The sequence below is a fragment of the Sitophilus oryzae genome, unplaced genomic scaffold (assembly GCF_002938485.1).
Source record: "Sitophilus oryzae breed Bouriz unplaced genomic scaffold, Soryzae_2.0 scaffold_815_pilon_pilon, whole genome shotgun sequence".
Taxonomy (NCBI): domain Eukaryota; kingdom Metazoa; phylum Arthropoda; class Insecta; order Coleoptera; family Curculionidae; genus Sitophilus; species Sitophilus oryzae.
The window spans coordinates 1,676,968-1,690,958 of NW_022147434.1; the positions used below are offsets into that span (position 1 = coordinate 1,676,968).

General features: G+C 31.6%; 1 protein-coding gene across 2 annotated transcripts in view; it reads right to left on the reverse strand.

Moving 5' to 3' along the window:
- Positions 1-12,906, reverse strand: part of LOC115889511 — a 149,955-nt gene extending 137,049 nt beyond the window's left edge. Inside the window, exons 1-2 of one of the 2 annotated variants that reach the window (XM_030909530.1) lie at positions 12,756-12,906; positions 2,509-2,702 (exon numbers count right to left, since the gene is read on the reverse strand). In XM_030909530.1, coding sequence (XP_030765390.1) covers positions 2,509-2,690 — 182 coding nt within the window. In that variant the 5' untranslated portion in view covers positions 2,691-2,702; positions 12,756-12,906. The remainder of the gene's footprint in view (positions 1-2,508; positions 2,703-12,755) is intronic. The other variant, XM_030909531.1, reaches the window with a different exon arrangement.
- Positions 12,907-13,991: the final 1,085 nt, after the last annotated feature.

Here is a 13,991-nt window from a genome sequence, read left to right on the forward strand (position 1 = left end):
TAATAAAAATCTACTCAGATCAAATCATGTCAATGAAAATATCTAGGAAAATATTTGTTTGAGGGGTAGGCAACCTTAATTCCCCATTGAATATCGGAATAATATACTGGGTGTTCCATTTAAAATATGAGAGGAACATGCTTTTAAAGGTGACCAATGTTCAATATTAATTTTGTCTCACCCTGTATAACTTTTTGGATCAAGTTTAAATTTGATTTAAAGTACAATAGTTAATTTAACTACATATTAGGCTATACCGGGTAAATTCCAATTTAGGTAGCTTTTATTGTAATTTAAAAATTGTTCTTTATTTCTAGAAAATAGTAAATATGTCAAAAACCTTACATTTTAGTCATATACTTTTCTTATAAAACACACCTTTATTTTTCTCCTAGAATCCGAAAATCAAATATATAGGGTGTTCCATTACAAAAAACACAACTTTGATATGTAACTTTTTTTGGGGACACCCTGTAGAACTCTATATTTTTAAAAAGTGCTCTGAATTAACCTACATATGCTCACAAAATTTCATTCCAATACAAACTGTCGTTCTCCTTGGAGCCTCCGCGGCGTATGAGAGGTGCCACCCTGTATTTTTGGAAAGGTAATTTTATATTCTTTTCAATTGATTAAAAATTAACAGAGTATGCAATATAACAATAAAATTTTCTGTTGATAATTCTTAGACTATTAATTTTAAAAAAATTATACTTAAACCATTAAATTCTACGTAAAAAGTACCAAACCAAACACTTATGGAGAGGTAAGTTTAGAATGTTTTTTTAGAATATACCTCTAAGTTTTTTTGTTCAAGTAGTTTTAGAATAAAATAAATTACAAAATGGCCGACTGGTGTTAATGTCCAGCAGTGAGACAAAATATATTTCCCAACAGTGATACAGTGTCCGACAGACAGTGCACCCGTTAAGACTGGGACATAGGTACCTTTTGGCCACTCGTTGGCATTGTTAAACATGTCTATCATGTTATTGGTGTTATATAACAGAGTTTTTCTTTATTTTAAGTCGAAGTTACATTAACAACAAAAATCTAGGAAACTCTTTTTTTTATTTCGTTAGTTGATTAAGTTAATTATATTTTTAGCACTTGTGTTTATATTTTAAGTTCTTTGTTTAAGACAGCTCTACTTTGTTTTATGCCAAACGCAAATAAATACTCTTAACATTTTTAAGTAATTAATAAATAGTTATTTGTTTAAAATTTCCTCTGTCTTACTGTTAGACCTTAGGGCCCAACAATGAGACAAATGCAATAATAACAATATTGTTAATTTTAAGACATGTTTTTGTCTCAATGAGAGTAGTTAATTAAACATGTTTAGGAGAGAGTGGTTGCCTTTAAAGTATACTAAAATAGTTTATTTTGATGAAAAACTAAAATATTTTTTACGGTCTTAAAAAAATGTGTCTCACTGTTGGGCATTCTCCCCTACGTTTTTTTAATATAAAAAGTCCCTACATTTTGGTACCAAGATCGCCAGACTTTATGCGGAATAATTCTTGTAAAAATATTATTCAGAAGCTTGCAACTACCATTTTGAGTGATCTATTTTTACACATACAATTTACCAATAAATAGATATTTTCAAACATCAAATTTTTCATATTCTGATTTAATTCTATTTTACATTTAATTATTAATTATATTTAGTTATTAGTTCATCTCAGCGTTTTATTTGTGTAATTCCTAAAATAAGTAATACCTATATTCTGAGTTGATTTCTCAGTTTTCAACTTAGAGGTTTTCGAAAGTAAATGGAAAACTGAGTGGCGCCCAGTATCTTGTAAAGGCGAAAGAAATGAAAAAAAAAGATGAAGAAACACGAAATAACCCTCTTCGACTTCAGCTAAGTTTGGCTTACTTCGCTAGTAGTGTAAAGGGCGCTTAGAGGTTTAAATATATATATATATATATATATATATATATATATATATATATATATATATATATATATATATATATATATATATATATATATATATATATATATATATATATATATATATATATATATATATATATATATAACCTCTAATATATATATATATATATATATATATATATTAGCTGAATCGAATATATATATATATATATATATATATATATCGTCTTATATATATATATATATATATATATATATATATATTAATTATTATTATTTTCTAGAAAAATAAAGTAAAAAATTGTTCTTCCTCAGTTTTTTTTAAATAGTCACATATATCTACAAAGATTACAATAGTTTTGCCGGATGTAATTAAAAACATTTCCCAGATACTAATAAATAAATAAACGACTATTAGGTACAACTGCAAGAGTCAAGAGAATAGACATACATTTTTAATTTCCATAATAATTAATATTGAGTAATATTTCTCTCTAGCACTACTATAGACGCTTTTATAATTTTTTTTGATTAAAATATATCCCAAATGTCTGTGATTGTATTAAGAAACTATTTTTTTTTAAATATATAAATTTATTTACCTTTTATTTCCGTATCCACTGACCAACACGTAGCAGACTCCAGACAGGACACCGGCTAGTAAACTGACCCCCAGTCCTGTGGTCACCACCGTCACCATATCCGGCATCCTGTTACAGAGAACACCACCCGATACGATGAAAATACCTCGAACGTAATCACATCTTATTTGAAATGGAACCATATAACAACAATTCTGAAACAGGAGAAGATTTTCTTTCAGTCATTGATCAATAACGTAATGTGTGGTTAAGTAATGCATCTAAAAACGCTATTATAAAAAAAGTAATGGTCGATCAAATGATAGCAATAAGACTGATAAATATGTGATTACTTAGTCTGCCGAGGTATATTCTATAATAGATAATATTCTATGCATATATGATAAAAATTTTATTGTAAAAAATTGTAAACGGTTAAAATAAAAATCCGGCTTGAGTTTATATCAATCATTTGGGAGAAAAATATTTTGTTTTAAAATAAACAGTATTAATTATAAAAATTGCCTACTACCGGTAACATACACAAATATACCCGTAACATACACAAGTAACCCGTAATATTCACAAAAATAACAAACAACAGTATACAAAACACGCTAGACACTGCCAAAGTTTACAGAATTCTGTAAACTTTAACGGTGCACAACCACGAGAACAAGCAGGCTTTAGAAGCGACTTCAGCACGATTGATCACATACATACACAAGAAACTATCAGCCGAACAAAAGAATACGAACTTCCACTAGCCATATAGCCTTTATAGACTTTAAGAAGGCTTTCGACTCGATATATCCTAAGGTAATAATAGAAGCCCTAGCAAATCAAGGTATTGACAAGCCTTACATAGAAACTCTCGCAAATATATACAAAGAAGCCAAAACAAGAGTAATGATATACCCTGCTGGCAAGCGATACCTTGGGTCGGCGTTTACATGTATAGGAGTGAATCGCTATGGCAATCTAGTAAGTCGGAGAGAGCAAAAATACGAAGTAGTTATTACATAACTACTTAATCTGAAGCTAGATTCCATGCGCTTGGTAAAATACTTGCCTTTTGTCTTTATTCAGTACATCTTATTTTGCTAAGCGTGTTGACCGTACTCTTCGTACACAAGAAAATCGGCACCCAAGACCAGAAATGCCGGCCCTAGTGTAAAACAACCCTAGAGTTTCCAAATGGCAAAAGAGTACAACAGGGAAATACGATATCCCCAAAGCTGGTTACAGCAACACTAGAAGTAATCTTCCGTCAACTAGACTGAGCCAACAAAGGATTAAAAATAGATGGAGAGTATCTTAACCATCTAAGATTCGCTGATGACATTGTCCTAATAGCCAATATTCCTGAAAAACTACAAACAAAAATTATCAAACTAAATGAAGCCAGCAATATAGTAGGTCTCAAAATAAATTTAACAAAAACTAAAGTAATGTACAACGAACTAGTAGACAGAAAAGACATTCTAATAAATAAATGGTAATAGTAGAAGAATACATATATTTAGCACAACTAATACACAGCTCGGGATCTCTACTACCAGAAATCAATCGAAGAATTAAGTTAGCATAGTGTACTTATGAAAGATACTCAATCATATTCAAATCTAGAATGCCACTTTATTTAAAGAAAAAAACATTCGACCAATGTGTACTACCAGTCATGACCTATGCATGCGAAACTTAGATTCTTAAAACGGACGTTATAAGAAAACTGCAGGTCTAACAACATTCAATGGAACGAAATATGCTGGGAATAACCAAGAAAGGCCATAAAAGAATACAGTGTACACGACAAAAGACCTAGGTAATAGATGCCATCCACAGAATCAAATTCCTTAGGTGGCAATAGGCAGGACACCTGGCAATAAGGACGTACAAGAGATGGGCTTGAGCATGGTACCCACGAGGAATTAAGAGACCTAGAGGAAAACCAAACCTTAGATAGAACCATGATATTAAGAAATTAGCAGGGATAACTTGGGCCGGCATAGCCAACAATAGACAACAATGGGCCCAACTACAAAGAGAGTATCTAAACATGTGAGAGAGGCTACACCATAATTGGAAATGGCTGAATAAGCTGAAAATAATGATGACGATGATGCCACAACAACAAAGCAAAATAATATCGATGCGTTTTGAGCTGTACGGTGGTTTAAAAGCTATTACTTAACATCTATCATCTCTGTTATTCGTCGCGATCATTGCCAGGTTAGTGAAATTATATTGTAAATTGTTTAACTAGGCAACTGTCGACGATCAGCGATGACAATACCGATATAAAAGAGTATTCAGAACAAAGTCCAGTTCGCCTTAAAGTGAGTCTTTCGGCGAGTCTTGTAGTTACTTTTGTAGTCTGGCAATCTATTAGTTGGTCAGTTAGTGCATACCCACTGCAGTTTTCCTGTCATTACTTATCACGTTTGTCGTAAATTTTGGCGAATATTCTACTACAAAATTTTTCGCCTGCCTCTGCCCTGGTAAATATTTCCACCGTTCTAGAGATTTGTTGATATATAAAAAATTAAAATTTTTATCAAGTAGGTAATATAATTTTTTATGGCATTGAAGATAAACCTGTTTTTAGATCACGTACTCTCGAAAGTACCTTGTATACAATCGTTACACACAGACAATGTCGTTTTCGAACAATAAAAATTCCTATTGTTTACCGCTCAAACAAATCTGATAACTATACCTTAATCCCATTAATGATGCAAATCCTAGTCTATAATTTACACCTTTATTTGCGGAATATAATTACTCGGTCTAGAATTATTTAGGACGTACTATCTGTCCCGTTAAGAATATCTTAATTTCAATAATGTAGATTGTTTTACTTTTACTGAAAATATCTCATTTTTTAAAGAAGTTCAACATATTTTAAGATAGTTAAGATCATTTTTGTATTATAGTAGGAGAGCGCAAGCGGGGATTTTACGATTTACTCAAGAGCGGCAGAACAACATAAGTGGGGGAAACCCTGCACCCTGCACCTTACATTCCCTGCTCATATATGGTGGGGAATAACACACACCCTGTGTTATTCCCCACCATATATGAACCTTTTACACAGGGTCGTGCGTTAGAAAAACTCGAGCGCATTAAATTAAAGCAAGTGATGAGTTAATTTCATGCAGATAAGTGTGCATTTAAATAATCTGAGGAGAGAGTACGTCTGGCAATTGCCCAGTAGCAAAGCCAAATCCGAGACAAGACAAGAGTCAAGTCACACATAGTTACAAAAAAACGGCACCTTGGCATTTTCAGGCGTAGTTATTATTTTTCTTTATTTTGAAGGAAATCTTCACAAGCCTATGTAGCTAAAATCATCAATAAAGTGTGGTGCCGAGAAAAATGTATTTCTCAAAAATCTGCCATGAGGTTTGGTCACGTCCAAATATTCAGTCTTTTGAATAATAGCTTCTTAGGGTTCACTTAATATCCCTTTTGAATATCTGACGCGCACGAATATTTTTTTTCTCAGTTTGTACCTCTTCATATGGTCACCCCAATGGGCCATCCTCATATGGCAAATCCGCAAATTAATAAACACGTAGTATTAATTAATACTTGAAACGCTTAAGTATTAATTTGTGATTCTATTCAAAGTGTCATTTTCTATCGAATAAAGTAAAAAAATACCGAAGGTGACATTTAAAAATCAAAAGTTGTAGTCATTTCGTGTGAAACAGGAAGTGACCAAAAACAATTGAATGCCGTCTATCAATCCTAATTTATGTCATAACAAATCTCGTTTTTTATGTGAAAATATAAAAAAGTTATAGGGAGTGAGCCCATAGAGTTAAAAATTTGAACCACTTTTGAGACGCACCCGGTATAGCAGCTAATTTTCACAATCTATATGTCGCAGGCGTATCGAATAACTTGGCATTTTGCAAAAAGACTAAGCATTTAGGCATGTTATAAAACTCCGGCGTTTTTTGTTAAATATATATCATTCTTTTGTTAAAGAATGATATTTTACGAAAGAGCCTATCTGTTTTCAGTCGTTTTGCAAAATACCTAATAAAGACTAGTCAGATTGCACAAAACATTTTACGCGGGATTGGTATTACTAACCTAAATTTATTCAACGACATTTCTTGAACTTCTCTTTCAAAATTTGGAAATAATATTCCACAAAGAAGCAGCCCTGTACACAGAATCGAATTACAGAGGATACATAATAATTAAATGAGATATTTATATTTAAAATTATGTTATTTATAATTAAAATTTATGAAGTAGGATTCAAGTTGTTTTCGTCTAAACATAATAAAATTTTTACATAAATAATTATTGTTTTTATACAGAAAAATATGGAGTATTTTTATTAAAGTGTAAATTATTCAATATGCTTATGCTATAGCTGACTAAACTTTGATCATTTTTTAAACTGCCTGGCGTCGATACTCGATTTGGCATTTTGTAAAATGACTGAAAACAGTCTTTTGCAGAAGTGTACAGGGTGTCCCATTTTGGTTGAAATCATACGGTATCTCCGTTATTCGTTAAGATAGAAGGGTGCGGTTTTTACAAACCTGTGCCACTTTTTTGTCAAATGGAAGATGCTGTCAACAAAATTTTTATAACTCTTTTCGTTTCTGAGCTACAGGGTCTTTCCGAAAAATTTGCAATTTGGGACCGCCCCCGTATCTCCGTTATTATGTATAATATCGGAGGCCTACTAATAAGAAAATGAAATATTTTAAATATTGTAGTAAATAGTGAAAATAAATATAGAGTGGTATATATATTTGAGAAGCTCATATCAAAGCGGATCATATGATTTATAAATATACAGGGTGTTCCATTTAATAAAACATAACTTTAGTTCATATTTTTAAAAATATTATTTTCGTAGAATAACACACTACACCACTATATTCTACGTAAAAAGTTCTACAATAAACAGTTTTCACAGTCTCAATATCTTTAACAATAACAGAAATACGGGGGGTTTGAATTCCCAAATTGCAAAATTTTCAAAAAGACCCTGTAGCTCACATCAATTTTAGAATCTTTGCAGCCTATACATTATTACTTTTATTTTATTATTTAACAACATTATTAAGTCACCACAGGTCACAAGCCTTACCTACGAACCCAGCTCTCCTCTAACCCTGAGCAACGGATACCTTTTTCTTTCTGTTTGAGTGATGACAGAAAAAGTCGTCACACTGTACAGAAAATATCATCATTGTTTAATATGCCTAATTCTGATTAGGTTTTTTGCAAAGTGACTGAACATAGATAGGCTTTTTGTAAAATTCCTTCTTCTGTGTAAAAAGCCGGCGTTTTATAATATGCCTAGTATTTTTGCAAAAAGCCGGATTATTCTATACGCCATATATATGGGCAAATAGGTGTCCACGACACCGATGCGTATGTTTGATGCTGGAACATTTAAAATCGTATTAAAACTTTTAATACAAATTTCTTCAAATACATATTTAGAAAGCCATAAAACCCACTAAAATCGAATTTTATAGAAAAATTCACCCAAAGCCATATATTATGGTATACAATATATGCGTTTCTTGTTGAAGATATTTAATATGTGGGAAAATTATAGAGCAAATTATGGATTAAATAAATGACTTAATTCATGTGCCCCATACAAAAGTTTTAGCCCATATTTTAACTAATAATTTAATATAGTTTGCGTCTTTCTTTCGTAATTATCAAAAAGTCCCACCGAGTCCCGATTATTTGTTGGTGGATATGACTCTATTTTATGCTAAACTTATGAATACAAAGTTTTATTGCAGCCGCTTGCAGCAAAGATGGCTATGGAAAATTTTGTTTAAAATTTAATATTTTTTGTGATACACTATACAATAATTAAGACTTTGAAAATTATTATTGAATACATGTTCGTATTAAAGAACTGGACAAATCGCAAGGTCATAATTTATATAGAATAAAAATATGATAAAAAGTTCATTAAGTTTTGGAATAAGTATGAAATTTTGCAGTTTAATTTGTAATAGTCAATTTAATACGGAAATTCAAATAAAATATATATTCTGGAAAAACACCCCTGCACTATTCAGTAAGTTATCTATAATAAAGTTATGACTATTTTTAACAAATTTGAAGATTTTAGAACACATTTGCTGAATGTCCCGCAAATTGCATTGGGTCGATCCACTGTGCGACTCTCGAGTAAATCGTTTAGCATTTTGGGCTGCCCTACTAATAGGTTTTTTGTAAGAAAATTACTTGTTGCCTTAACTTACTACGAAATACTACAAAAGTATCTTTACTGAGAACTTCTAGATCATTTTTCAAGAAGCAAAAATTCATGATTTTCTAGCATTGCTTATAACAAGTGCAAATCAACAAATTCAATGTTTTTGTTACATTAGCAACTAAAAAGTGTAAATTATAAAAAAACACATCTCAAAAATATTATCTCAATTTATTAACGTCAGAGATGCCGTTCGGTAGGTGTTTTATGTCCTTAGAGTAATTTTATTTTGTTCAAAGGGGATGAAACCAAAAATCTTCCCTTCTTACAAACTAAAATATCACTTTTAGCACTTATATTATAGATAAGTATTGTTAAATTCGAAATTCTAGCTAAATTTTAGGAGTTTTCCGTACCGTTTAACAATGAATATCTCAGGAAGAAAAAGTGTAAATCTGGAAAACAAGACAGGTTTATAAAGAATGCTTTTAGGACTACAACATATTGTAAAATAAGCGAAATCAAACTTAAATTTTCTTTCGAAATTAAAAGGGGGGGCCAAGCAAGTTTTCTCAAAAAACAAAATTTACCAGAATGCAACTAAAGTATTCTTCTCTATAGTTAATTCTGCGGTTTATTTATAACCGATCTTGACTAATTTGAGGAATTATAATATCTATTTTAAAACTTAAAACAATAAATGAAAATCACTCATTTCTCATCCATCGTCAAAACCAAACCATCTTGACGTCGTTTTTTCGATCATACTATAGATATAATAACACCGTATGCCGTATGATCGAGAAAACAACGGCATCAAGTTCACTTGGAAATGCCAATCTATGAAATTCCCAAATCCCTTAACACATCAACAGATCTTGACTAATTAAGAATATGTACCGGGTGGCCAACTAAGAATGGATGCCGGCTGTATCTCAGAAACTACTTATCGTATAACTTTGGAGAAAACATTCTATTAGGTAAATCAACCAAGAGAAATCTCTGGAAATTATTTTCAAGTTCGAAAAATGCCCGCTAGGGGGCGTTTCTCTAATAGCCAATCAGAAAACAGGGTTTTTCTCAAAAATATGCAGGTGAACAGGTATTTTAAACATTACTATTGTAATCATCGAGAAAATTGTAATTTTTTTGATATAAGGTATTGTGCTCTATCTCATAAAATAAAGTGATGGGGAAAGGTTAAACTTGCATTTATTAAAATATGGATAACTCTGATTTAGGTTATGCGATTTAAACAAACTAGGCCTGGTTTAAAAGAGCTTTTCTTCCTTAATGATCTCCAGTATAAATTTTGTTTCCACAATTTTTTTCGTGGTAGCTAGAGGGCGCTGTTTGATATCATAACAGATATTGCGCTTTTGCATAAAAAATTTAAATAGGAGGCTATACTTCTCTTTGCACAGTTAAATAGAGCACAAAATTTCCAAAATATCAGCAACCGCAAACCGCAACTTTCTATCTTCTCTCTAACCGGAGATATTAAGAGAACAAATCATGTTAGGCCGCTTAGGATTATATTGTCTAAAAATTACAGTAGTAGGCTAGGAAACAAAAAAAGGTAAATTGGTTACGTCAAAATATCAAAACGTTTAAGTTCAGTTTTCATGCATCCGAATTTCGGGCCTTTTTTTAAAAAAAATGACGTCATAATTATTTAAACGTGTTTTTGTAACATTATCATCCATCCATATAATTTTTACGAATTTGTTGATTAATTATACTTAAGTAGTTCTCAGATTAAAATGTCCGAAAGTCGGACAATCAATAATTTTGATAAAATTTCTAGGAATTTTGTGCCGCCATATTCCTTTTAACAGAAAACGGCCGAATTTCGTATGGCCGAAAACAAGGGGTTTATTTCATGTAACGTCATTTAGTTATTATCCAAGTGCGTCCTTGATTTCACTTGTTTTCGTGTTTTACCTGTTGTTTGTGTTATTTATTATTATATTATAAAGTTTATGTCGTTTGGGTCACTTTTCATATAGCACGGAACGAAGGTGCGAATCTTAACAATATGCACTACTGGTCCAAATCTACCCCTGTTGCAAGTAGTTTTGCACCAAGACCGTTGGTCGGTAAATGTTTGCGCAGGTATTCTAGAATGGCGAATGATTGGACTTTTTTAATTATCTGAATGAAATGAACTATCCATAATTTCTAAGAAATGAATCGCCAATTGTATTAGAGGATCCATCATGATGAAATTGCATTTGTTGCAATTTCATCAGCATGGATGCATTTAGTGTAGTTGAGGCAGTGGAACCGCTTATTTTGCTATGAATGTGTGGGGCTTCTTTGATACCACCTACTTTAGTAGATAGAAACGCTAGAGCGGCATATTTCCATGGCCAGCTGGGTCATCGGATTCAATATGCCTAGGTTTCAATTTATGGGGTCGAATCAAGAACGAACATGGATAAATAGTAATTAAATGGTATTAAAATGAAATTAAAATATATGTTTTGATATTTTGACGTAACCAATTTACCTCTTTTTGTTTCCTAGCCTACTACTATAATTTTTAAACCATATAATCCTAAGCGGCAGCCTAACATGATTTGTTCTCTTAATATCTCCGGTTAAAAAGAAGATAGAAAGTTGCGGTTTGCGCTGATATTTTTGAAATGTTATTCCCTATTTAACTGTGCAAAGGGAAATATAGTCTCCTATTTAAAATTTTTACGCAAAAGCGCAATATCTGTTATGATGTCAAACAGCGCCCTCTAGCTACCACAAAAAAAACTGTGGAAACAAAATTTATACTGCAGATCATTAAGGAAGAAAAGCTCTTTTAAACGAGCCCTAGTTTGTTTAAATCGCGTAACCTAAATCAGAGTTATCCTTATTTTAATAAAAGCAAATTTAACCTTCCCCCACCACTTTATTTTATGAGATAGAGCAAAACACTCTATATCAAAAAAATTACAAATTTCTCGATGATTACAATAGTAATATTTAAAATACCTGTTTACCTACATATTTTTGAGAAAAACCCTGTTTTCTGATTGATTATTAGAGAAACGCCCTCTAGCGGGCATTTTTCGAACTTGAAAATAATTTCCAGCGATTTCTCTTGGTCGATTTACTTATTATAATTCTTTTTTCCAAAGTTATACGGTAAGTAGTTTCTGAGATACAGCCGGCGTCCATTCTTAGTTGGCCACCCGGTACATATTATCAAATTGTGATTATTGTTAATTGAGTATTTGTAAAATCTTTTAACAAATAATTCAAAAGCAGCTTTATTGACTGCTTCTAGATCATTTTCTAATAAACAAAAGTTCATGATTATTTAATGTTGCTTGTCAACAAACACAACTCAGCAAATTTTATGTTTCTGTTAATATCGATGCAGTAGCAACTAAATTGGCAAATTATAATAATATAAATGAAAATTATTAAAAAATGTATCTCGAAAAAAAAACAAGTGTTACTTAATACAGTTGAAAAAATTGTATCTAGAAGAAGAAAAATTGAAAACGCTGTTTCCTAATGGAAGCATGGTTTTATGAAGCGCGTTTGTATCGTTTAAAGACGATTGTTTCATATAGATAACATACAACAAAAAACGGTATATAATGTTCAAGATTAAATTTTCTTTAATATTATACATAATATAGATATTAAATACAGGACTGTGCAGAATCAACCAATCCCAAAGTGTCCGACTTCTGGTAACTACACGACCGGACACTGGCAAGCTCTGTCCTACTAAGACTACTGAAAAAACAGCACTTTTAGCACTTAAAAATTAATTAAAATCATTGGTAGGTTTACGAAAAAAACTGTTATATTTAACGTGAAGCACAATAACCACACACTATCTATTTCATAAAATTTCATTTCCATGCCATCAATAAGGAAAATTTAATCAACAATTTAAACTCGACTTTTTCTAAACTGTCCGATCACTGACTAATTCACCCTAAAATATCAGTTTTAGCTCTTATATCATAGATAACTTTTGTTAATCTTAACTAAATTTTAGAGGTATGACAGTTAGTTTAAAACTTAAAATAATATTTACATTAGTGACAGTCCGAATGCAAATCCACCCACATTCTGCCTTAGCCAAAACCACCAAAAATAAGGGAAACAGCACTATACCGCACTTTCACGTAACTAATCAGGCAGCAGAAGATTTTGGCGAAATCACGAGATAACATAACACAATCTACCTCGTCAGGCTGACGTATCTACCTCGACCTTGCCGATACGAAACGCAAAGTACGATTTTTCTCAGTGGCGATCGAAGAAAATGCGGCACGGATGAAAGTACCTGCCAGACCGGGCCAGTTTCTTTCATTGATAGAGGAGTACTACGCCGATAAATGCAGAAGTCCCCCGAGGCAGAGAATGTGATTCTGTTTATTGATTAATAATTTCGATTTCATTTCTTTTCATCTTAATAGTAATATTGTTCGGCCAATCTAAAAAATGCTGTGCTTTCAAACTATTTGTTTAAATATTGCAGTGATGGTCATTAACGTAATTAGCAATTCATCCTGGGGGCCTAGGGTTGAGCCCAGGAGAAAGCCTAAGGCTTTTGTTTTTAAAAAATGAAGAATAACAATATTAAAAAATAAACACAATTTTTGAATAAAACGTTTACATGGAATTCTCTATCAATAAATTTCGTAGACTTAGAGTGATAGCACCGAGTTCCCGTGGATTAGTTAAATACCTACAAATTTTGTAAAAAGATAAAAAACATTTTTGGAACAAAAGAAAATAATATTGTTACGGATTCCGTGGGTCCACTAATTTAAACTCACGATAAAATACTTAACAAATTTATTTTCTCACTATATACACACAATTTATACTGATTACAACACACAATTAACTATTCAAAAATCCTTCGCCAATTTGTCAACGTTCGCTATTCAAAAACTCATTATACAGGGTGGCGCACCTCATTCGCCTCGATTGATTATACGAAAACGGAAAGATGTAGAAACTAAATATTTTATGGGTATATGCGGGGAGTCAATGTGCACAATTTAAAATTATTTTAAAATATACAGGGTGTCTCAGAACTAAGATCCATACCAAAGTTACATTTTTTCTTATGGAACACCCGGTATTTTATTTCATTTTTGGATTCTTAGACCCAAAAAAAGACATTTATTATAAGGGTTAAATATGTTTAAAATCATTGGTGTTTAAGATATTTAAAGATATTTGAATATGCATGCTACTAGAGAATTGATTTTCAATATTCTGTACATTACTTTTCAGAATTAATTCTTGTTCTGAGTTT